This window comes from Knufia obscura (assembly GCF_036327395.1).
Source record: "Knufia obscura strain CCFEE 5817 isolate CBS 148926 chromosome Unknown scaffold_1, whole genome shotgun sequence".
Lineage (NCBI taxonomy): Eukaryota > Fungi > Ascomycota > Eurotiomycetes > Chaetothyriales > Trichomeriaceae > Knufia > Knufia obscura.
Window position 1 is genome coordinate 579,035 of NW_027042687.1, and position 25,090 is coordinate 604,124.

General features: G+C 50.7%; 8 protein-coding genes across 8 annotated transcripts; 4 read left to right on the forward strand and 4 right to left on the reverse strand.

The window, feature by feature from the left end:
• Positions 1 to 5,137: 5,137 nt before the first annotated feature.
• Positions 5,138 to 6,700, forward strand: PMZ80_000216 (uncharacterized protein; the record flags this gene model as incomplete). The annotated part of the gene is made up of 1 exon (XM_064868670.1): positions 5,138 to 6,700. The coding sequence occupies one exon, from the start codon at positions 5,138 to 5,140 to the stop codon at positions 6,698 to 6,700; it is 1,563 nt and encodes a 520-aa protein (XP_064734167.1).
• Positions 6,701 to 7,185: 485 nt separating this feature from the next.
• PMZ80_000217 (uncharacterized protein) lies at positions 7,186 to 8,364 on the forward strand (the record flags this gene model as incomplete). Its single annotated transcript, XM_064868671.1, has 1 exon — positions 7,186 to 8,364. The coding sequence occupies one exon, from the start codon at positions 7,186 to 7,188 to the stop codon at positions 8,362 to 8,364; it is 1,179 nt and encodes a 392-aa protein (XP_064734168.1).
• An 18-nt stretch (positions 8,365 to 8,382) lies between these two features.
• On the forward strand, positions 8,383 to 10,143 carry PMZ80_000218 (uncharacterized protein; the record flags this gene model as incomplete). Its single annotated transcript, XM_064868672.1, has 3 exons — positions 8,383 to 8,645; positions 8,733 to 8,963; positions 9,090 to 10,143. 3 exons carry the CDS (start codon positions 8,383 to 8,385, stop codon positions 10,141 to 10,143), a joined length of 1,548 nt encoding a protein of 515 aa, XP_064734169.1.
• Positions 10,144 to 11,195: 1,052 nt separating this feature from the next.
• PMZ80_000219 (uncharacterized protein) lies at positions 11,196 to 11,441 on the reverse strand (the record flags this gene model as incomplete). Its single annotated transcript, XM_064868673.1, has 1 exon — positions 11,196 to 11,441. The coding sequence occupies one exon, from the start codon at positions 11,439 to 11,441 to the stop codon at positions 11,196 to 11,198; it is 246 nt and encodes an 81-aa protein (XP_064734170.1).
• Positions 11,442 to 11,968: 527 nt separating this feature from the next.
• PMZ80_000220 (uncharacterized protein) lies at positions 11,969 to 13,123 on the reverse strand (the record flags this gene model as incomplete). The annotated part of the gene is made up of 1 exon (XM_064868674.1): positions 11,969 to 13,123. The coding sequence occupies one exon, from the start codon at positions 13,121 to 13,123 to the stop codon at positions 11,969 to 11,971; it is 1,155 nt and encodes a 384-aa protein (XP_064734171.1).
• A 3,703-nt stretch (positions 13,124 to 16,826) lies between these two features.
• On the reverse strand, positions 16,827 to 17,359 carry PMZ80_000221 (uncharacterized protein; the record flags this gene model as incomplete). Its single annotated transcript, XM_064868675.1, has 2 exons — positions 16,827 to 17,183; positions 17,342 to 17,359. 2 exons carry the CDS (start codon positions 17,357 to 17,359, stop codon positions 16,827 to 16,829), a joined length of 375 nt encoding a protein of 124 aa, XP_064734172.1.
• A 4,692-nt stretch (positions 17,360 to 22,051) lies between these two features.
• On the forward strand, positions 22,052 to 22,778 carry PMZ80_000222 (uncharacterized protein; the record flags this gene model as incomplete). The annotated part of the gene is made up of 3 exons (XM_064868676.1): positions 22,052 to 22,070; positions 22,121 to 22,535; positions 22,586 to 22,778. 3 exons carry the CDS (start codon positions 22,052 to 22,054, stop codon positions 22,776 to 22,778), a joined length of 627 nt encoding a protein of 208 aa, XP_064734173.1.
• A 1,109-nt stretch (positions 22,779 to 23,887) lies between these two features.
• Positions 23,888 to 24,604, reverse strand: PMZ80_000223 (uncharacterized protein; the record flags this gene model as incomplete). Its single annotated transcript, XM_064868677.1, has 2 exons — positions 23,888 to 24,163; positions 24,218 to 24,604. 2 exons carry the CDS (start codon positions 24,602 to 24,604, stop codon positions 23,888 to 23,890), a joined length of 663 nt encoding a protein of 220 aa, XP_064734174.1.
• Between the last annotated feature and the right edge of the window lie 486 nt (positions 24,605 to 25,090).

Genomic DNA, 25,090 nt, shown 5'->3' on the forward strand with positions numbered 1-25,090 from the left:
TGCCTATAATCATCATGCGGACCTGCCTATCCATATTGAGCAGTAGCCGGCAAGTAGCGAAAAGCAGGATCGTCACAAAGTAAAGTGAGGTGAGGTGATGAGAAAGTGAGCTACCCAGACGTGGACCGTCAGAAGTGAAGTGAGGCGAGAACACTGCCAAGTGAGCTACCAAATGAGACTTGGCGACGAGGCTGAAGACCCAAATTCTGCCCACGACTAAGTCCCACAGTTTGATTCGAGCTCTGAGCCAGCACTGAGCTATGGGAAGGCTTTAGGCAGTCCGCCGACATGTCTGCCACGACTAGAAGTGGACTTACAGAAGTGGATCGTCACGAAGCTATGGTTGCAGAACCGCCGTCGATTCGTGTGCCCATCTATTTGACCTCCCGAGTAGATCGTCATAGAGCTGCAGACTCACCAGCGATCTGTATATTCATCGTTATAATTTTAAATTTAGATCGTTACGAAGCTGTTCCTAACCGCCTGACTAATCATTGTGTTTGCCCATCTAATCTGTCGAAAAGGATCGTTGTAAAGCGTGAACTCGCGCTCGTTCTAAGTATTCTCCTTACAATCCGCGACTTAGATCGTTACGAAAAGCATTTCTATACTAGCGATCCATCGTTATACAATAGATTTGAGTCGAACTTTATGACGCTAGGAGCGGATCGCCACAAAGCGTAGTTGTAGACTAACGGTCCGTCACTGTAGAAAATGATCGAACAATCGAAGTCTCGTCGGTCCTCCAGCGCTAGCATAGAATTGTTGTTAGTTGGTGGAGCGGTCTAACCCAGATCCCGCTCCGCAAACCCACGACTTTCTCTTGTATCGCCATAGAATAACTGTCTGCGTAGGAAATAGCGATCCTACCACCATCAAGTTAGCTACATCTGTAAGAAGCTCGCCAATCGGTGCACGATGCTCCCCCGAGTTGACGTACTAAGTCAGAGCCGACTGCCCTTCTGCTTAGCTGGAGCGTCACAAGCCTCCGTCAGTGGGTAATGCTCAAGTGCCTATTCTACCTAGAGCCTATCCGCATAACAGAATCGCGAAACAGATGAAGCTAGGACGGAGCGACTACAACGTCAGACGCAGGTTCCGAGTTCCTATCCGACTTGGAGCGGAGAGCACTCAGTAGGCCGAGAGAAACAACTTCTGAAACGAATTACTTCAGCTTAGGCGTAGCAGGATGGTTCGTTGCAGCAATCGCTGGTGCGCGGCCACGGTCAGGTTTTCCTCGAAGTATGACGAGCATGTCGGTCACATTCAATCGGAAACCACATCTCCGACAGAATCTAGACTGACCGTGACCATCCGATGAAAATTAGCAAGTTCGAGCGGCACAACCAGTGCTTTTGGGCTTTGCCGATCGACCGTCCACCTCCACGCCGAGATGAGAGCTTAATGAGCTTGTCCATCCTCTTCGAGACTGAGGTTCGTCAAGAAGTGTCAATCGGAAATAATGTGATGATGCATGGTAACGCTCATGCGAGACGAGAAACACTCTGAAGAGGGCAGTTGCCGCAAGGTTGTGGGTAGGGCCGTCCTCATCTGGTACAACGACAGGCCGGAAGCAGGATAAGTGCCGATCTTGATGCGATCTAGAACACAGAGGTCCCGAAGCGAGAGACGACCAACCACGCGAGCCGTGCGAGCGAGACTACTTCCGATTATGGTTCGTTGCGATGGTAGAGACAGTCTTCACTGCAGGCAACACGACGCCAATGCGCACGACATAGATATACAGTATGCGCTGTCTGATGAAGTGTCGATAGGCATATCAACTGACCGGCGTTCGCGGACCATGTACATGCCGCGAGCAGTTTGTATATCAGAGGCTGTCAATCGAAGAACTCCGTCCTCAGCTCTATAACCTAATACAGCAGAGCGTCATTCATGACCCTGACCGTTGATGCTATACGTCCTTAGGCGATAGACATACCAAATTGATCGTCATAAGCTGACCATCATCCAAAGCCTGTGCGCCAAAGCGATTGCTATCATTCCACAAAGCTCTTCTAGCTGTCCGCCTGATGTCGAGAGATAGATTGACGAACTGCTAAGACTGTGCAACTCTTACTGACGTTGCCTATATGTCTGTTATCATTCTTGGTCGGATACTGGATAGGTAAGCAGTCCACCTACAGCCAGCACTGGTACTACGCGCCGGACGTCATGCCCCCTTGACCGATCCATAGCGTCTATCGACTACTTCTCGGCACAAACAAGAGGACGGATAGCGGACGGGATTAGAACACGACTGGTTAGGGATAAACGAAACGATCAGGCAGCAAGGGCTTCTCAAACCTGCAAGGACTTGACTATCGTATCGTCCTCGGAGTGCGCACTAAAGCAGAAAAATACACAAGCCAGCCCACGCGATCGGATGCATTGCATAAGCGGGAAGATCGCCGTACTGAGCCCGTTCACGAGGCGCTCAGCCAAAGGCGGTTCTCTACAGTCATCATATTTGACTATCCAACTTCTATGCAATCCGCAGCCTCCTGGGGATCGACTTACTATCATGTTTGGCTGGATGGATGGCGTCCATAAGCATTCCTCAGCCTTCTCTGATGATGGCACAAATGCTTCGTCTGACCATCATATCCGGCTACTTAGATGGCTACCATAAGCACTAAGCCGTCTTTTGAATATGGCACGATGCTTCAGCTGACCATCCATGTCCGACTGTCCAAATTGGCAACAGTGTCTTGTGTACAAATGTCCATGCTTCACACGATGGCTTCGGTGTCATGATATACTACGTGAAAGATCGTGAGTCTGAAGACACGAGTCTTACACTCTGTGACGAAGCCTTGCAGTAACAGTCTTGTCAATGGTGCTAGTCCTAGCAGAGATGTGGTATGGATCGATAGAGCTGTGTATGGCGCATCTCGGACATCTGGTCCGTCAGATCTCACACTTGCTGGATGGATGGATACACAATTTATGTTTTGCGCCGGAAGTCAACAGCACAATGCGAAGAAGCCTCGGATGTATCGGCACCGCCAAAGGGAACGCTCCTATCCAATGGAATGTCACAGCAAGTACTACGATCACAACTTTGGTCGACATCGATGGGAGCCCAGGAAGACATGCTCTGCACTCAATGCGCTGTCCAAGCCATGGACGAGGAAAGACCAACTCATCAGATAAGATGCTCTCGCCTGTTCTTGTGTGACGTTCAAGGTGAAGGTCAATGAAGCGAGGGTTCACCGAGATCCTCGTGTCTAGAGGCATTGGAACGACGGACTGGCATAGGTAGATATCGTACCGACACTGGATGAGGGCAGGTGCATACGGTCCACGTTGCTGAACGATACATGCTTTCCGACGCTTCGAAGTGCTGCTCATGGAACGACAGATTCAGAATCCTTTGCTACGCATAATGAAGGTCGGAGTATTCTGGACAGGCACACGGGCACTGTACCTACACAGGATGTCATTCGATGTGCCGATGGATGGCAGAAACGTGTCCATACCTACTCGAGCAAATGACCGAGAAGAACACTTTCGAAGCTGGCCGATACGCAGTCCACGTTAGACGGTCTCCTGCCAATTCCAGAAACAGTTTGTGCCAACCAAGTGCCGCTCGACCAAACCGCGAAGGTATCCGGGGACCGGCAGTCCCTTCCTTCGTGGAGTGAACGCTCCCTGATAGCCCTGCACAGCTTGACTCAGATGATGATGCTGGTACGGTGGCACATCTTACTGGATGCTGCAGCATAGGCCGTCGACTCGTTGACGCTCTGCAGACGCGAGATCGGCATTTGTGGAAGGCATGGTCTCGGACAGCGACCTCAGTCTAGTAAAAAAACACCCTCTCGATGTCGACTTCGAACGCTCGAACGTCGGCGCGCTGTTTTCGATACTCTCCTCTCTATGAAAGGACGGCCAGTCGGGGGAACGAACTGGTTCAGATTGCACAAATAGTGGTACAAGTAGGGGACTGAAGAGACCGAGATTGAGCTAGCCACACTACCTGATATCTAGGCACTCATGGATGGCTAAGTCTCAGTAAGCATATCTGATACACTGTCAGGTGAGCATAGCCTCGAGCCAAGGAAGGTCTAGTGGTCGACAATAAAATGACAGGACAACCGGTAACGGACAAACCATTGTCCGGCAGAAAAGCCACGAAGATTGTCGCAACAGTAAGTGCGTGGATGGAGCGGCAGTCTTGACGACGACGAATGCGACGCGATGTTCCACTCACCCCATTTTGGTGTCTTTCCGTGAACATATGGAAGAGGCGGTCCGCAACATACGGCTTCCAAGTCAAATCTAAGGCTCGACGTGCAACAAAGCAGACCGTTATCAGATCAGGCGAGCCATGGTCGGAGTGCTTACGAGGTATAATATGGTAATGATCCAGCGGATTCAGTATTCAATCGAGCGCATCTTCATGTTATGCATGGTTCGATCGGCACGTTACCGGTTACAAGCTGCTTTGCAGACAACAGACCGATATTGCGGCGGATCGAGCTTGGAGCAGCGGACCAATGTGTTAGCAAGGGGATCAGTTGAAAGCGGCCACAGAGCGGCATGGTGAACTATTAGATTGATCTAGGAACATATCAAAGGGTAGGTTGCTGGTAGGTGCGAGCACGCCAAAGAGCTGTCAACGAGCTTAGGTAGATACAGACGGAGAGGAGCACCGCCGAGTCATACCGTTGTACTACATCGATCGCGGATATCATCAATAATTGTTATAAGGGGTAGTAATAATGCCGATCTGAGACTATTTCAGTGATTCTCGACTTATGTAGTGATGGAAGAAGAACAGCGAACAGAGATGGTCAAGAGACGGACTTCATCTGGTCCGGCGGGAGTGAGTTGACGATCCAGAGTGGATTGTCACAAGTGAGGAATAGCGATCCAGAACAGAGCGGCAGAAGTGAAACTTACAGAGCGGCGAAAGTGAAGTTTTGCACAGGCTTCAGAAGTGAACTTCAGCCTCGTCAACTCCTAATCCTGCCTGCGCACAACTTACAACTTCTGCTTCTACACAACTGCCCTCTGGTACTGCTTTCCATATCTTGTATACATCTCCGCCGAAAACAGCCACAGATCGAAGAAAACACACGAGCCGTCCAACAGTCGAAGCAGTCAGCACAGGCGACAATCCGACGCGGCAATGGTGAAGACCGGCAACAAAGGTGGCGTCGCAGCCAAAGCACGCAAGATGGACTATGACACGATAGACCGTCGTTTGCGAGGCGACCGAGGCGACAAGAAGGGACCGTTCAGGCCGTTCGTTGACGATGTCCGATGGTGCAACAGGACCAGCAATAACGCACTGCTCAAGAAGCACGGATTCACGAATGACGGGCAATTGACTGACCAGACGAAAGGACCGCTGAAGTACAAAGTGGACAGCGGTAAAATGAAGTTTCCTGACGATTCGCCATACGATCCAGACCGCATTCCCGACCACACGAAGCGCAGGAAGGGCGCAGAGCCCGCGCCAACTACGACCCAGAGCCAACCGTCGAGCGCATCCAAGAAAGCTGCACAGATTGTTGCAGCACTTGGCGATGGGGATTACGACGAAGCAGATACCGTTGCACCGGCACCGCCGCGCAAAGGATGGACAAACCCACAGATCCAACAGCAACAGAGCACACCAAATGTCAAGTCGCCTCAGCAGTTCGTCAAGAACGAGTACACCATCAACAGAAAGTTGAAGGAGAGGTACGGTAAGCTCGCATCGGCAAAGAAGAATCTGCTCGAGACACCAGATCGTGGAGATCAGGAGATTCCCATCGGTCTAATGGCCGAGAGTGGTGAGCAGCGAGCAGTGTTTGCAACGATCCGCAAGGATAGTTATCTTTATGTCTATCCGGTGGATCTCGATTACGCATTCCGTCAGATTGAACGATCGGGTCTTCACAACGCAGACCGTCCGTCCGACGAGGCATGGAAGGTCATCAAAGGAGATGCATCAACTATCGAGGGTATTCAGATTCATGCAAAAGATGTCGTCGCTCCACCTAAGCGAGGTTGGTATGACAGTCTGTACCGGTTCGTCTTCGAAAGTCAGAAGACGAACAAGGCTCTACCGCAAGGTATACCGTTCCACAATGCAAACGATGCGATCGACAATCCTGAGATAGCTGGACTATGGAAGATGGTCAAAGCCTCAGAGGACGGTACCGACTACTCTGGCTTCGGCAACTTTCCTGTGACCATCACAGATGTCATCACCCAGATGGAGGAGATGGCCAGACATGGTCGAACGCTTGCCGAGGCTCAGAAGAAGGAGATCGACAAACTACACTCTAGCCAATGGACACTCAATGGTGACATGGCGGTCCAGGTCCGACGAGCTTATCAGAGAATGTGGGCAAACAGCTTCAACTACATCGGAAGGACGATCGAATGCCGACGAGTCCCACTAGCAGAGTTCTATCCTTTCGATCCATCCAAATGGACCGACGAGCAGTTCAATCTGGCCAAGGTGACTAAGACAGATGACTCATGGATCAATGAGAGCGGCAAACAAGACATTCTGATGGTTCAGATGGAGAAGGATCGACCAGCCAGCTTGATGTATACTTCGCTGGGTCGGACCGAACGTGGTACTCAGATCGTGCACGATGTTGGTAGCGACGACGAAGGCCTCTCCTCCGAGGCAGCTGCCATTCAAGACGGGCAAGAGATCGTCAAAGAGGAAGCCGATGAAGACGAAGAAGACTGATCGACGATTGGCAGGATTGGCGAACCAGGTGATGAGAAGGACGGTCATGAGCTACGGAGCTTTGGAACGTTATGATTGCTTAAGGAGAGATGGACAGACAGGCAAGAAAACACAAAAAAACCATATGAGCTCAGATGGTGAGGCAGAGAGCGCCCGATCCAGTATGGCAGGCGTGGTGATTAGTGAAGGTGATTTTAGTAGCAGCACAGACCGTCCATAGACCTTGAATAACGATCAGAGACTTGAAAATGTACCATTCGAAATGTTTCTACGAGGGCCATTGGTGTTGTCGATCCAAAGGGCAGGACCAACCATGTGACACTTGCAAGATCAAAAGTCGGTGCAACCCGGATCTCACCGGAGTCACACCCTGGAGGTACACTGAGGCCCTGCGAAAGCGCAATGCCAAAGAACTTGGAGGGGCCACCGTATCACAAAGAACAGCGTCCATTATCCCGGTCACGATCGAGACAGACACAGACGATATGGTTACTGATGTCGATCCTCTGGTTCGCTTCAGAAGATACTTGCCGAAGAGGAAACGGACCCGAGACGAGTATAGAAGCACCCAGTGGCCACCTTGCCGTAATTGTTTCTACAACTCCAAGATCTGCTACAAGTCACACGATATGGCGAAGTCGTGCGACGGCTGCATCGCAACCAAGATGCTATGCAAACACGACCTGACGGGCGCAATTCCTCGACAGTACAAGTTCAAGCAGCAGAATCGTCATGGACAACATGCGAAAGATCTCCCCAACCATCAGCAAGGCAACTTTGAGGACAATTCTTTCTCTGCCTTCCATGAGAGTATGCTCGATGCCGCAAATGGTGTGACTGACGATGATGGCGAAGAAGCTGGCGCCCATACAGACCCACTCGTTCTGTACGCAAAGTACTTGCCCAAAAAGCAAGGACCTGCCCACATGCACATGACACCAGAGCGTCGCCCATGTAGGTATTGCTTCTCAAACTCACAGTTTTGCTACAAGTCTTGTGGTCCTGCAGGCAAGTGTGACGCCTGTCAGTCACGAGGGATCAAGTGCAATCCTGATCTGACAGGCGCAGTGCCGACGAACAAAAAGAAGAAGATCGCGCATGATGCACAGCTGCAAGCACAGAACCATTTCGCGGATCATGTTTCAATTGCTACCAACAGCGACGCTGGTGGCCCGCAGCCAGCACATGAAGGTGGCAGGATATGGTCCTCAACAAGTGGAGAAGATGCAGAAGAGACGGATGATCTTGACTACGCGGCTGCCTATGGAGACGACATCCCCTCAGATGTCAGCAGTGAAGTGGAACGCAGGCTCAATGACGATGATATCCTTGCACTTTTCGATGGCAACAAGAACGACAGTGGCTATCAGACTTTGCAGCTCTACCTGCAGCACCCACCCCGAAGTGCTCTGCCTGGTCCAGCACCCTGTCGTTTTCCTTGTAGAAGGTGCCTCCAGCAGAAGCCATGCTGTGTAAGAGACAATGGGTCGAAATATAGCTGTCGGTCTTGCGTGAAAGGTCTGAAAGGCGCCTGCAACCGCGATCTGAGAGGTGTAAAGCCTTATGCCAAGCGCTACAGTACATTCCCAGGCATCGAATTAGGCAGCATTTCAGGCATTACACCTGATCAGTCCGGTGGCCGCCGAAGGACAAATCTGATCTAGAAGAAGCCATCACAAACAATGCTCAGCAAGACAGTTGATCAGAGTCCACACGGCAGCAAAACAATCGAAAGCAGCGAACGACGAGGTGGAGAGGACGTCGACGTAGCGCGCACGCTAAGTCGTCTCGGTCTTCCTCCGAGCGACATAGGTACGAAGACTCTGAGGCTATACCTCTCGAACCGGCCAGCGACGAAGCACACAACAGACATCTCAGAGGTCCCGTGCGCGTACTGCTTGTCTCAGAGAATAACGTACAGACGACTTGAGGGCAAGGAACGGCCGTGTATATCTTACAGCACAAAAGGAGGCGTCGGTATCCGTTGCAGAAGTGATCTTCGTAGGGTACGCCCTTACCTAACTAGATATAGCTATCTACCGAACTTCGTCGAGGTAATGGAGGGTGAGGTAGAGTATGTCGCAGACGACGTGCAGCCTGAAGGCGTGGAACAACTACACCCTGAGACCGAAGACGACGAACCTACCCTTCCGACACCGCCTGACCCTGTTGCTGAGTCCGATCTAGCTGATCCAGACGATGAGCGGCTACTCGAACTTTTCGACTACAACAAACGCGACTCAGGCTTCGTGGCCTTACAGATGTATCTAAGGCATCCGCCAAACAGTCAGCGTCTGGAGGGTCTCCATGTCCAAACGATCCCGTGTCGCCGCTGCGTGAATCAGAGGATCTAGTGTGTCAAATTCAATCAATCGGATGCATCCTGCAGATCTTGTGCAAACAACGCATTGAGAAGATGCTCCGATGACCTCAGAGGTGTCAAGCCCTATTGGCGCGCATATTCGAGAGTGCCGGGTTTCGAGATTGGTACGTATGGTGATTCCCGGACTCCTGATGACCAAGGGAGCCCTCCAACGGAAGAGACCGAAGGCGACAGTGCCGAAGAAGCATTCTCTTTTGACGACGAACCCACTCAGCCCGATCCCATCGGCACGACAGATCTTGCCAGGCTCTTCGACTACAACGAGAACGATCCAGCTCTGAAGCTGCTCCGCAACTACGTGGCGAGACCACCACGATCAAACGTGAGAGGCGATGGCCCTCTACCTCCAGCCTCCATACCTCCGTGCTTGCGATGTCTCCGCTTCAGAATGCGATGCCACAGACAGCCTGGGTCCACGGAGTGCAGAGAATGCACTTTAGGTGGCCACAGAGCGAAGTGTTCATCAGACCTCCGAGGTGCAACGCCATATGCTAGTCGGGCTTATCTCTACAAACTCGAAGGCGCTTCTCGCACTTTGGATGACACCGTGGACGTTGTAGACGTCGCAGACGACGAGATCCTAGAAGACGAGACGGCATCTGAGGGGTACGCCAGGGCCTACGGCATGTCCCACAGCGCACGCCCTTCTGCAATCTACATCTCCGACGACGACGACCCAAACACCTTCAACGACACCAACGACCTATCAGCCTGGTTCAAAACGAGTGATCGAAATCCGGCCCAAACCACCAGCGAAGCAGAAGAGGACATCGGCATCCTCACACTACGAAAATACATCGCGAACCCGCCGGTCAAGTACAAAGATCCGCCACCAGGGACTGAAGTCGCTAAGACCCCTTGTCGCGGTTGCATGGTCCAACGAGTCGCGTGTGAGCTGTTAGCAAATGACAAGGAGAAATGCAAGCGATGTGATAATGGGAAGGGAGGCTCCGGAACGAACTGCAAGAGGGATTTGAAGGGGTTGAAGCCGTATCCGCCTAGGAATATGAATCTGCAGAACCCGCCTTATCGGGGTTCGTTGGAGGGGTATGATGTCTAAGTGGCGATCTTGACGGTCCGAGGAAGTGGGTAGGGTTGAGGATTTTAGTAATTGTTTGAAGCTGGGGTTGACGGTATGAGACTGCGTTGACTTGAGACGGTCCAAGATGTCCAGGCGCATCGTTCTACGTGATCAGCTTGACAGTCAACAGCTATGGTATGAGTATCTGTCAGGTGCACGGGCCCCATGAGGTATATAGTCCTCACATTTCCTCGTCCACGATAGACGGTCTAGCTTCAGAATCACATACCTGTTGACTCCTGCCTTGCTTCCGGCCCTGTGGCCTTACAGTATCGACGTTCACCAACGTTCTACGTGGAATATATGTACGTCTGTTCGTGACATCCCTCGGCTGCTCGCTAGTTCCCTTTGACGGACCGTTCGCGTCGCATCTGCGTACTCATAATAGAACCTCGAAGTAGGTGAGAAGGAGGCGAAGCGAAGATAACAAGCTGGACAACCGGAAAGATAATAGGATAAGGTGAGGTGAGATTCAAGTGAGGTGAGGTTCAAGTGAAGTAGGGTTCAAGTAAGGTGAGGCTCAAGTAAGGTGAGGCTCAAGTGAGGTGCAACTGAGAGAGATCAAAACCTAAGATCTCTGGTTCGCATGCATTTCTATCAAAGTAGAAACAACCTTCAAAGGAGCTCCACATCCTTGCTCGTATCTAACTCTTCGTGCCGCAATAGTTCAATCGGTTTCTCGAGGAGCCTAGCAATCGAGGGATGGGGTCAGCACAAGATCGCCCGTCGAAATGTTGCCGTGCAAGGCCGCTAAGACACAAGAAGGCAGACATTGAGCCACACGCTGATTCGATAGGGTGTGAACCAGCTGAAGCGCAACCTTCACTCTAACTCAGGTGGCCACCATCAACCAACGAAGGTTAATGTATACACAAGCATGAGCTGCAGGAAGGTTGATCTCGAGTGTACAACCACGTAAGGGGTCCTTCCCAGCCATGAAGATATGAGCTTCGTCAGATCTGTGTGGTGTCGTGGTGGTGGTGGTGGTGGTGATGGGAATGCAGATGAACGCATTGTCACAGCAGGAGTACTCACGGCACAACATAAGGATCAAAAGTCTTCCAATAAGGGTTCTCAAGGTGATACTTCTGACTACTCTCCTTCTCGAATCTCTCGACAATAGTGAACTTTCGCGGGTTATGCACGTCCTGCATCACAAGCCAGTCGACCGTTTCTTTGTCTTTTCTGTAGACTCGTGCTGCTTCGATGAGCTTGCGGCGGATCTTCTCGATGGACTCATCGTCTTTGGCGAGGAGATGGCAGACGAGGGTGTGCATGGTGAGTGTTGTTGCTGTTCGGAGGCAGGGGTCTGGAGTGCTGTGGTGTATAGATTAAAGGTGAGGTCGATAGTAATTAGAGTCGACGTTGTTCGAGTGCTTTGTGGTTATACCATGGAGCAATAGGAGCTCGATGATGCATATGTACTAAGCATCCCCGCGTTCATGTCATGTCATCCAATCGCTCCACTCACGAGACTTTTCTCATACTCAAGGGCTTTCCAAATTCGGCAAGAGTTAGCGAAGCATGTTTTTGTCGCAATGTCAAACTGGCCGGAGATGCACCCATAAGCACTGGCGCACTCCCCGGCATAGTAGATTCGGTGCTTCAAAGAAGAGTCGCTTGTCGCGAAAAGGGTTCGTTTCGGCATTGGGGCTTCCGCAACGATTGTATTTTCTGTGGTGCAGCTGGTCCGCAGCAGCTCAGATCCTGTCAAGTTGATGTCCGTTCCCATTCAGTATCTGTCAACCTGATTCGACCCATTTTTGGATATATTGACTCAGAGCTCATTCGAAGATCCCTCTGTTCAGCTCACAGCGGCGACTGCCATATCAGGTGCGATCTCGTGGATCTGCGATCCTGGTTCTAGAGGTTCAATTTTGATCGGTATGCTTAGCGCTGCATCTCTTCTGATCTCCATGTTCTTTCCAGCGGCAAACAGTGGAAGCGACCGTTGTATCATCTTGAGATAAACTGCTAAAACCAAAGAATCATATCTCTCATCGTTGTTGACGAAATAGTCCACCATTTCCATAATCTTCGAGTACGTTGGAACTTTAGGCGGAGAGGGCAAGTCCTGTTCAGGTACGGTAAGCTGCAATTTGGCATGCTGCTGCCATCTCTCAGACATGAACTTCATTTGTGCTTGGTGTGTAGCCAATATCGCGTCGAACTGATCGCTATCCTCTGATCTGACTTGCCTTGCTTTCTTCCTCGCTTGTTGGAGGAGGGCGACGCCGTCAGCAGCTTCCCGAATGCTCCATAAGAGTCGAATCTGAAAGTTCTCATCAGATACGTCGTCCACGTTCTGCACCAGTTGCAGGATCTCGGGAGTCCGCAGGGCCTCAGGGACCCCCGCGTCACAAACAGCGACGTACCACGCCACAGCCTCACTGACTTCTCCTTTCGGGAAGCTTTGCTCGCACATCCGCGCTGCACTCTCCAAATGCATGACTGCACGGTCCCATGAGCCCATCCATGCCTCCATGAACCAGAACACGAATGCTACCAGCACGGTGACTTCTGGCGGCGGTTTTTCATTGAAGATGCTGCTGATGGCAAGGCTGCTCTGTTTGACGGCCTCGATGACGGCCTGTCGCTCATTGAACTCACCGAGCGAAAACTTCTCAATCGATGCCGTGACCGAAGCTGCTGAGAGCAGGCCATGCCTCAAACAGTCATAAGACCACGCCGCCTGAGGGAGTGCTCCGCCAAGGATATTGAAATCGCCGAAGCTTCTTGACATAACCATGCAGCTTTCCGTCCTGCTTTGCCAGTGCACGAACGTCTGGTACTCTGCCTGGGTCTTATATGGGCTATTGCAGATATGCAAGATTTTTGCAATATGACCACGGTCCTTGTCCGGGTCTTTCCTGCGTTGAGTCGCGGGAACCGGCAGTGTCTCTTCCGCAGGTTCTTCTTTGGGGGCCGTCGCGTATTCGCATTGACGGTCGGTAGTCATGCAGCGCGAGCAAGCTGGTCGTTTCTCATCGCATTTCACACGACGTTTCTTGCACGTTGTACATCCGCTTTTGGATTTTGGAGCCCATCGCTTCTGTCTGGAGTGTTCTGCTTCAGGTGAAGTGAACGACCCTTGCGAGCTATTCGGACTTTTAGAACTTTGGGAGCTGCCTGAGATGGACCCTGTGCGATAGCTTGAGGATGCGCTGTTGGAAATGGGCGAGCCATCGGAGCTGCCTCCAGCCGCGACCGTCGTAGGTCCGCTGCTCAAAGGCTGGAAGACCCACGTTTTGGGTATGTCATAGCCGTCGCACTTACCGAAGTCACCTATACATCTCGAACAGCTCGGCCGTGCTTCATCGCATTTCAGGTGTCGCCGCTTGCAGCTTAGACAGCCAAGCCGACTTTTGGCGTGATGCTTCTTCCTTCGTTCATCAGGATGTACCCTCATATCGCAGACTGCAAGTCGCAAGAACTGACATAATAGAACTAGATGCGATGCCGACTACTCTGCGATATTCCTGGTATCTCGTGTTATCTGGTCAAAATGTGAAGACGATGGTCGCGATAAATAGGTACATGATAAGTAAGCAATAGGATCTGGAAGATGTTGCGCTCGCTTATCCGGCTTTCGGGGCTAAAAAGATTGGCAGGAACAGAGGGTCTCGAAAGAAAGTTGACCTCCTTGTATGCTCTCGTTAACAACGTTGCAGACGATTCAATAGTGACATTATCAGTATCTTCACCTATCCAAGATGTGTCGTCAACCGCATATTGCGTGCAGAGTAAAACTTGGGAAGACGACTTTTACAACAGGAATACGGAGTATGACCTTGTACTCAGGACGCCTAAGTAGATGACGCCAAGCAAACTTGAAACCTTAGAATCTGAGGACCTCTGGGCCATCATAGTCGGCAGTCGGTCCTAGCGTTGCACCTGCCTTCACACACAAGAACGACCAGTATTCTGCTTACATAAGCACAGGCCAGACAGCGCGCTGACATATACAGTGTACCTGTCCTGAAAGGGAGAAGTGATCCAGGGATCGATAAGATATCGTTGACATCTCGACTTTTTTTTTTAAGTCGCTCGAGAATGCGAAAATGAGGCTACAATTTGGGATTTTGCGCGCTTGCTTCGGAATGTTTGCATTTGTGACTTGTCTGTACCACTTTTCGTTCTCGCTATGTACAACAGCGATAGATAATGCTTAGGAGCAAACAGTGGCCATCATGAGATATAAAGACGACTGTACTTGTCCTTCGAGCTGACCACCTGGTTGAACCATACGCACTTTCCTCTCTTCCACTGAACGACGGCTCTCATAAAACCAGCCTCCACGTAGCTGTTCACCAACTCTGCAACAGCCTCGAACAGGGATCAGCGGCGAGATCCTTCCAGAGGAACCGAAACATCGATAAACACGATTTCCACTTTATGGCGCAAGACTGGCACAAGCTTCTTCAAAGACCCCAAACCACCAAAGCCTCCACCGAATACGCCTATTGGCTCACCACCGAAGGGCAAATAGAACATCGAACACATTCTTATACGTTATGCTGTGGTCGTCCAGGATATGTCGAATACGGTTAGGCAGAACATGACCGGTCCACATGTCCCGACGTGGCGATCTTCACAGATGAAGATAGACAGGAGTCGAGGATATGGCAAATAAGGGAATATCGAAGATGGGAAGTCAGCCTATTGAGTGAAGTCTGGCAAGACTAAGGCGATGACATAACTGGTAAAGACTCCTGAGATAGTTCGCAAGCATGTTTGCGTAGGTATTGGGTCCTTTGGCAAGATGAGGTTCCTGAATTCGCAATCCACCCGTACTGTCAGATATGTGTCTTGGAGACACATGTTCCTTACCATCGCCTCTATTCTAGAGAATCTGTGACGTTGTGGCAGCGTTCTGATTTCCACACGCTGTATGATCAGAGGCATGCCATCTAGGTCGCCGAGATCCGTGATGTCGTGTTCCTTGCAGACTGCGAGAATCTCTTTGCTGTGAAGTGCGCAGTAGCCACTATCTTCGTTCACGGTTAGCAAGCAAGGCTCATAGTTGCACCGTGGTAACCCCGTTGACGCATGCCACTCGTTGGGTGCCGGTGCCGATCTAGCCATTCCTGACGTGTACCTGAGCGAGACCGGCCTGCTAGACCTGTTTCGCTCAGTCTGTTCACTACAGCTCTTTGACCATCCGCTCTGATAGTCGTGGCGCCAGACCATTCACAGTCAGAGGCAGCGTTATCAGTTTCCCTATTATTCCGAAGCTATAGTGTGTGATAGCGCTGAAGCGCTTGAGTTCCGCACTATTATGCTATCTAACCGCAAAGCATCGTGCTAGTATACCTTCAACCAATCCTGCGGGGGTGGTATACATATCGTAGTTTCTTATATTGACTGGAGAGGTAGTCTATCCTTGCGCTTGAAGGGCCCAGCCTACTTTATACCGAATCAACTTCTTCTTGTTCATCGTGAGTCTTAGGAGTTCCACGTCCTGGCAGTGCAGCACCGGTCCATCCTCCTGGAGCTGTTTCAGATTCGGGACGATGAGATGTGCAAACCCAGCCTGACTTTCTTGTGGCTCCCATCCAGCGCTTCTCGTCAATTGAACTATTGGAAAAGGCCCCATCAGAACAAATGACCGTGTGTATCCTGTTAGCTTCATGTTGTCTCGTGGCTTCACTTTCGCTTCATCCTGAGTTCTCTTTCTTGTTACTTCAGTCTCACCGCGACCTTTGATCCTCGTGGCTTAGGCCTCAGTGAGTGTATTTGACACCAATGTTGACAGTCTCCTTGCCCGACATCACCGGCCCCGGGCCGGGTACCCGAGTGAGATCTGCCCTGGTACAGATTCATGTTTTTTCCCACAAACGCCTTTCTTGTGTGGCAACCGATCCCCTGTCATTCGTGGTGAGGTGTCAAGAATGTCTTTCATAGCATCCATAAACTTTGTCCATGCGTCACGCAGCGAAGGTTGAGCACGAATTCCAGCTGTGAGGGGCTGTTACGTCGAACACGACTGCCAGGATCGCCCGAACACTCACGTTGAGCGATCTCCGCGGCCGAGTATATGACCGACAGTGGCTACCCATCACATTTGACGTACATGTCAGCTTCACCAAATTTCTTCAGTGGACGACTGTCAACGACAAAGAGTCCTGACAGACGGCAAATGGATTGCTCGACGCTACCTCATCTCTCTTGTTCCAACAGGCTCGTAGCCAACCATCTTGGACGATCTGGTAGCCGAATTTCGTCTGCCGAGGCGTTGAACCATAAGCAGTAATGACGGGACGAAATAACTTTGTTTGAGACTGTTGTTATGTATCAAACCAACGAACATACCATAACAGACATCCGTATTGCTCTCATTGTAGTTGACTTTCGACGTGTGTAATCTTCGCGATGAAGGACATTCTTTGACGATCATGTCGGCAAGTGTATCGACTGAGCAGTCCCACCACTTCTGCCGAAACTCATGCCTCTATCGTTTGAGTCCACTCAGAGCTGCAAGAGATTTTCGTAAATGTGGTGAGTTGTTGTTGGTACTGGATTGGCCATATTCTCACATCTAGCGAAAGCGTTGTTGGGTAATGGTCTGAGGTCGTTCTCAAGTAGGTCATCGTTCTTCCTAGCAGTGCTATCGTCGACCGTGCTTTTCAGCTCGTGTTCCTCACCGTCTCGTGACTCTAGCCTCATTTCTTGTTCTTCTTCTCTTCAAGTGGACTTGTGTTCCCACCCATACTGAAAGTGGGCGCTCGACCACCCAGAGCTGTAAACTGCTTGTAGCTAGAATTCGGGCTCGCAGGACTGTAGCTATCCGGGTCGGTCACAAACTTCTGCTTGATCTTTTGGAGGAATGAAAGCTTGGGTTGCTCAGGCGTCTTCGATTGGATTGCGGGGTTGAGTGCCGCTTTTTCAGTAGACATACTTGCTGCAGCTGGACGGCGCGTCAGTTCTGTGATGGTGAGCTGGTCAACGACGATGAGAACAGGATAGAGAGAGAATGCGTATATTAGTGCTTGTAACTCTCTTGAACTGGCTATAGGCGACTAAATTTAGGTACTCAGCTCAGCTGAGGTGACAGAGTGGGCGCCTGAAAGTAATGCTTCTGTTCTTACCAAGAATACGAGGTCTGCTCATGAACGATATCGGAACAGCATCGGCAAGCAGTAGGCACCATCAGAGGCCTAATGCACACTGTTAATACCCCCTCCTTTGATACCATTGAGCAACCAGCTAAAAGTGAACGTGAAAAGCGGTCATGGGCGCAAGAAGGACCTCATGCCTCACAGGGCCATAGCTCGAGCCTCTGCGGAACACGGTACTTCCATGCTTCCTCGTCGAATCAAGATAACATGTAGCAGTCTGCAGCGAGGTGCGCATGCCCTAATCAGAGATGGACCAGCAAGCACATCGAGAGGGAAACGACGCAGGCGTCCGCCGCACGCATCTCAATTCGCGTGAACTCTTCCCAAAAAGGATGCCTAGCCTAAGCCTGTTTTGGCACCCTGAAACTCGCTCCTGATGCCTGACGAATCTGCTATTCAGGGGTCAACCCCGAGGACGCTTCGAATATCTTCTGTGGCCATAATCAACACCAATCCTACGCTCTTGTTTTTGCAGATTATCTGTTCCTGTACAATGACTTTCCTAGGCTCACAACAATGGGCGCCAAAGCACCAGGCCGCATGACGCCACACATGACGGGCCCCATGCACAGAGTTTGGTTTCGGGAGCCCTAACATGAGGAACATGAACTCCTGGATTTCTTCTCGAGTGCAGCTTACGTGCCCAGCAACTATTCAGTTCCCGAAATGCAGGACACCTGGTCATGCCCTAGATTCTAGCTGAGTCAAGGTGTCGAAAGAGCATGTCCCAGAACTTTCGGGACGCCAGACGTACTTTTGTCGAGCAGTCTCATCCCTGCGGCAATAGCCACGAGTATTATTATACACGCCGAGAAACAGGTCAAGCTGCACCTGGCATCGGTATCTACTTAGGATGATATTCGACTTCGTCTTCGATCTTGCCATGCGCGTGACACGGCATCTACACGGCTAGCGCCAAATCCGCAAGACGTCCCTCCGGTGTTGCCAAGCAAGTCTCTGCCGAAATCGAGTATAATTTGCTTCTGCTGTGCGGATGATGCATTTCGCTTAGCGATGTGGCCTTAGATGCTGCCTCAAGGACTGGCCCTCTCAGGAACCGCGCCATGATGACACCTCAGGATCGGGGAGCTATGGCAACAGGCTGTCCAATGTCCCCACGGGGAGAATTGAGGCAATTGTGCCCGACATAGCATGACACCAATCATCCCGTCCTCGACACGCTCTAGCAATCGCAATGGCGTCCCCCCACTAATGCGTCCGTGCACACACCGCAGGGGTAGCTTTCCAATCAGCACTTCGCCTGTCTGAGATCATTGCAGTATGTACAGGAGTGTGCGTGCGAGCTATGTTCAATCTCCGAGTGACACCGATGCGGACGAACTGCTGTCTATGGAGGTCACAATAAGCCCGTTGCTTGTCGACTTTAGACGGAACAAAAACCAGAACTTCGGAGGAATCTCGATATCCACTACTATATTGGAAGCACCGAATCAGGCCTGTGCACCATATGTACAAAAAGCGGTTCTGCCATATCAAGCTAACAATGATCGATGAGCATATCGCACTTCAAGGCACTGATATGCAAGATACACGATCATATTGTCGTCATAAAATGTCGATATTGTGGTCGATGGTGTCCTTGTTAGGCAAAAAGGGCTCGATGTTACCAAGCAGAATCAGAACACACGTCTCTGCGGGTAAGTTGAAAAGGAGGGCGCGAACGCTGGCTGTGGAGAGGACCCCAATACCGGGAAACAGGCTGATGGTGCCATCAGCGTGAGTGCTGAAAAACGGGTGCCATCTCTGGTGTCAAAGGTACAGGCGCATCTGATGTCGCTACCAGCGTCTTTCATCAGGGAAGCTGATTATACGAATGGGGCAAATCCACCCATAAGAACTCGGACACAGCACCCTGCTCGACGAATCGGCGCCATGTGCGCTACGTCCCGAGCGTCCACCGAACGCCAAGACCGGCTCGACTTCGCTCCACCGCCAGCTAATTTGAGCTATCAAAGCACAATTGCGGTCAAAATGAAGCTCTTCATTGTCCCATATCTGCTACGTGTCATCGCACGATGACCGGTGAAATACATTATAGCGGCTTCACGCTCAGTACTCGTGCGACTGATGGCCGTTCGCTACTCAATCCCGAGATGCTCATAGCTCGAGGATGGTTAGACCCCTAGCGGTACATGTAGCGTCATGCGCTGCATGCCAGACGCAAGCTACTACGAGCCATATGCAAAACCCGAACTTTGGTCACGGCACCTTTCGTTATGTAGTGGCACTGCAATTGGCTCTCAAGCTCGTCAGCACAAGCTTGCCGAATTTCCGTCCTTCCGAGCTGCAAGCTTGTCGACACCATGCAGCTATCACGTCTTCACGCACCCACAACAGTCGGGCTTAGCATAAAATTATTCGCTACAAGCAGTCTCAATCGAAATATACTGCTTCTGAGTCCTCAACATACAACGCCACACAAAATGCAGTGACTACATCTCATGATTCGCGAGACTGAGCATCTAGATTGCCGAATCAATACTGCAGTAAGATCCGGCATATGCCGATGGTGTTCCCATGCGCCCTGTCGAAACCGCTGGCTATTTTCACGCTGCACTCCACTAATCCTCATCTGCTAAACGAAAAATGCGGGAGCGGTTTAGCCTGGCCGTTACATGCAAGCGGACACTCTGTGCAGATCACTTCGGAGACCCGTTCCACCAAGAGTATTCTCGCACTTCAGTGCAAGCTCGAATCAGCTGAGTGTCAGCCGCTGTCGTCCGGCCAGGGCAGGCTCACCTGTCGCTTCTGACATATAGCTGACACAAGCACGACCCGAGAGGTTCCAACATTCCGTATGCTGTGATCAGTCTCACACTTCAAGGATGCCTTACATTATTGAACCTCAGATGTCAAGCCGTGACAAGAAGAGCCAAGCTCCAACAACAGCGCCTGCAACTACGATCAGATACGATGTCCTCTCTGCACTTGGAGCTACAAGGGAACAGCCGCTCAGCTACGGCGGCAACCTGGAACCCCCCAAAGACATGATTTTGTCTGGCGAGAAGATTGAGGTCTTACACACACGATGAAATTACCTCATCTCTTCCTCATTCTGCCTTCGAGACTGCGGACCAAGGCACACGCACTCAAAACGCCACATCGGCTACAAACGACACCAGCATGACGTTACGCTCGGAATCGAGGAAGTCTCCCTGCTGCAATAGTCGGCTGTGGCTAGACGGAGTCGACAACGAATCGATCTCGCACCGTGGTGCAACGGATACGGACATCGGTGATAAGGTGCACCCAGTGCGCATTGATCAAACGGAACGATGGTGGCATGAAGCACCCTGTGTGCCGACATTGCGAAGCGAACTTGCAGGATTTGCTTGAATCTCTTGATACTTGATGGATCACAGAACAAATGTATCAACTTAGTACCTTCACATTGGTTCACTACCCGCCAACCTTTTGCACATCGCTGATCACCAATCTATGCATGGCTGAATTTGCGGCGCATCAGGCACCTTGGTTGCTTTTGTGACAATGCTTCCTCGTTCCTACACTGCCGCCGACAACACGCATACATTCATCATCCTATCAAGGCTGTGATGGTCATCAGGCCTCTCCAATGCACATCTCCAGGGGAGAGGGTTGGCTCGAATGTATCTGTGATCCACTGAGATTCGGTCACGAGCATCAACATGCGTCCTACTACTGCCCAATGATGTTGTCTGATGAGCATCCAGAGGTCGAGAGGCCATCGTTCGAGAGAAGTCACGTCACTGTGCTGTACAAATGATGCTCGATTTGAGTTCGAACTGCATCTCGAACACCTCGCTTAGCGGCACAACTTTCCCTTCTCGAAAGAGAATGGTTGTTTCCCGCTTCAAGATCGACAATCTAGCTTCTTCAATAATGTCATCCGATGCGAGGCGGGCAGGGACGTGACCAGGGCTCCTGGCCAGACTCGTGGCTTGGCGATCGATGTTCCAGCATTTCGACGTTACACAACTCCTTCATCCTGGCACTTTTACGAGCGACCTTCGTATTTCTAAGGCCGCCCACCCCTTTACACGAAAAGACTGTATGTCCGACGAGACGACAACATGGGGTCCTCCTCAAGGCGGATACCGACACTATCGCTGCAGATCCATTTGTTGGATGCCGCTCGGGTGTGGGATCGAGACCTGTCTTGTTGTATCACGAGACTTTCTCTACCGTCACTAAGCTTTCTTCGAAGTTATGGATTGCAGATGGGCATTACATCAAACAGACAACGAACTACGCAAGCAAACAGCACACTACTTGAATGTTGAGCCAATGGTCGGGCCGAGGCCAGCTGCCGCCATATGTTTCGTCTACAACAATGACAACGCTTCAATGACCTTCAAGGCCGTTGTGATAATAGAAGGAATTACATCACAGCCATCGACAGCAATATAAATGAACACAACTTATCGCGGTGGCATCATTATGGTTTCCTTCAGTGCGTGTGATCGAATCACTGTGCGAAAGTTTCGGGCGCAACTGGTAAGAGGTATTCTGGAAGCCTCCAGTATCACATTTCGAAGGAACATTTTGGACGATCCTGCGGCAGGTACGTGTGTCTCGACGCGTCGTGTCTGCACCTTCTACTGTCGCAAACATTTCATTTTGTCAGGCAAACTTTCCTTTTCATCCAGTTTTCGTCGACCTTCTCTCGAACCCAAGTACTCCATCTTCCGCGCCATCATTGTCTCTTGGCTATCTAGTTCGCCAATTTCATTACACAACTACCAGCGAGTTCCAAGTCGATATTCAAAATGGGTCGATGGGGTTACAGTGAGTCAAGACATTTGGTCTCATTATGATCAATTCTGACTTCAGTGCAGCGATGTTTCAAGGTGATTCAGACCTGGACATCGTCTCAGAGTTCGATGACGAAGTCGGTGTATCTATCCATGAGAAGCCCGAGAAGCTCAAGGAAGCACGAGAGAAACTTGATGCCGGCCTAGGTGCAGAGTTGATGAAGAAGTGTCGGGAGAAAGAGAAGGGCTATCACGAGTTGATGTTCGAAGACCCACGATACCACACCATTATCCTTGGAGCCTACATGATGCAGGTTGGAGCCAAGATTGCGCCTGACGATCGAGCCCACCTAGCGGAGATCTTTCCTAAGATCCCTAGTCGAGCTGGGTATGCTATGCCTATGGGTGACGATGGTTTCAGAGATCCGGGCAAAGCCCAATTCAAGGCAGCACTTGAACTCTACGTCGATGGTCAACCACGAAATTTCTTCGATGCGAGGTTAGTATCAAAGCTCGCTCAATCATTAGACTGTGTTGACAATAAAGCAGCTGCTACAATTGCGGCAAGACCAACGCCGATCTCGATCCTGCCAAACTTAAGACCTGCTCGAGATGCACTCAGAGTAGCAAGTCCAGCTTCTATTGCAACCAAGAGTGCCAGAAGGAGAACTGGAAGAGCCACAAGCAGATCTGCAAGCCCTTGATGCAAGGTCGAGGAGGTCTCCGGATGCTCAATGTTTGAATATTCGCCGGTCAAATCCGTGTTGAACACAAGTAATGAAGGTTCGAACAGGACGTACATTTGAAGAGAGATAGTGTCAATGATTCGAAGGATCTCACAGAGATGAATGAGGGACATGACTGGGATGATGTACATGAGCTGGACAACATACCACAACATTGCTTTCTGGCAATCCGAGCTAGATGAGGGTGAGGAGTCGTCCAGCAAGCACAGACGCAATAGACACGTAATATTGTCAGATGGAAATCATGAATGATGTTGGCGTCTGATATCTTCATGTTGTACAACACCAAGTCACTGATGAACGTCAGAGCACTACCACAACTGTCGTATCTCTGCACACGCCGTCATATCCTCCCGTTGCCAGGAAGAACTCCCGGCAAATCCTCATCAACCACTATATAAGGCCCTTACTAAGTGTGTCTTGCTTGTTGCTGTTGCTGCTGCTTGTGTATACTGGAGGTGCTCTCAAGCAGAGGGTTGCTGGTGATGCGCGGGTGTGCTTGAGAGGTCGCTGGTTCGCTGCCTACTGGTTCTCGACGAGGACATAGATGATGGTTTGGTTCCGGAAGAAAACATCTCAACCGCTTGTGGTGATCTAGTCGTGCTTATTGTGTTACTTGTTTCTACCGCCCGGATTGTGACTCTATGCAAGGAGGTTTATCCGATACCCGCACAGCGGAATGTGGAGAGGTCCAAAGAGGGAACCAACACAATACTGTCAAGTGTGATGGTTTCCCGTCCGGGAGTCTGATCTCCTTTGCTGTAAAGCAACATTAGATCCGATTGAATCTGCACGATGGGATCTTGTGTCAGCATAACACGCTTTAGTGGACAGATGGCCGCAGAGCCATAGGAAAACGGAATTGGTTAGCTCTGCTCGCGTATCAGCTGAATTCATACTGTACGTAAGCGACCGCTTCATGCATCAAGATGCCGTCCAGAAAAAACCCCTTCCACGTCTGCATTTCCCGAATACCGAACCAGACCTCTTCGTGCCACAACACTTCCGCTCGTGAATATACAACTCTCATATCAATGCTTTGACGGACTATTCTAAACATGAAGGCATCGATCCCAACGTCGCTGTCCCCCTTGGCCTATCGTCCCTACTTGTGCTCTTTTTGCTGTGCTTTGAACACCTCGAACAGTTTCTCGGTCGCATCGTCATATTCAATCTCCGCTGCATCAGTGATGACATCCAACAAAGGCATGATGGTATGTGCGGCAGTACTGAAGCTGCGCAATGACTCAATGACAGTATTGAGCCTTTCTTCAGCGTCTCCCTGAGCTTTGATAGCTTCCTTTTCATGAGCTTGCTGAATCTTCTTGACCTTCTCTTTTTCGGTTTTGAGCTCTCCCTGCAGATTTTCCACGCGTTTCTTCTAGACTCGCGCTTCGGAGGATAGCTCCTGGTTCTCGTGTTGTAGGCGGGCTACTTCGTTCCCTAGTCGCTCGAGCTTCTGGTACAAGCCAGTGACAGCCTCTAGAGCGGATTGGGCTTGAACAGATTCGGCTCGTGCTTTCGACGGCTTTACCTGGGTAGGCGTGACATCTAGGTCATTGTTGAGGGTAGCCGAGCTGGCAGAACGCGATCTTTCTCGACCGCCCGCCACAGAGGAAACAGAGTTGGCTCTGTCTGGACTAGTCTCAATTGACTCTCTTGTCTGCTCTGCATCTTCTGCTTCGTCGCCCAGCTCGGCAGGCATAGGTGGTGACTCTGGAATCTGGTAGACACTCGATTGTTTTGCAGTGCTTTTCTTTGTGGTTCTCTTTCTGGCAGCTGGTGGGTTCGAAGACCCCTTTGCGGTGCTGGTGCGTGGCATTTCTGATACGTTAGTGGTAATCAAGAAGAGACGGGAGTCAAAGCTAAGGAGTTGAATGCATCAATGCTTGTTGGTACTGAAGGATCCAAGATCTGTAGGCAATGTAGAAATCAGTGCGTCTGCCGCCACCCATGGATTCACGTTTCGCCCATGAATTGAGTAGCGAGATGAGGAAAGAGTAACACGATATCTTGAGTGTCACGGCAAGTGCGATAGGTATCGCAAGAAGTGAGTCCAACATATGGTAAGGATGACCCCAGGAGCGACAACCTTGACGGCGGCATGCGAAAACATGTCGTAGCGTTCGATTGACTTGGCCTCAACAGCCGTGCAGTGGCGGAGGACTACTATAAGACAGTGGTTTATAGCTGAGAAGCACTGGAGAAATAGTGAAGCGTTGATACTACTCGTACGCAAGACCATAAAGGACTCTTCGCACAACCGTAGCACTGGTTACACATGAATAAAATGGAGAGTTCTATCTGA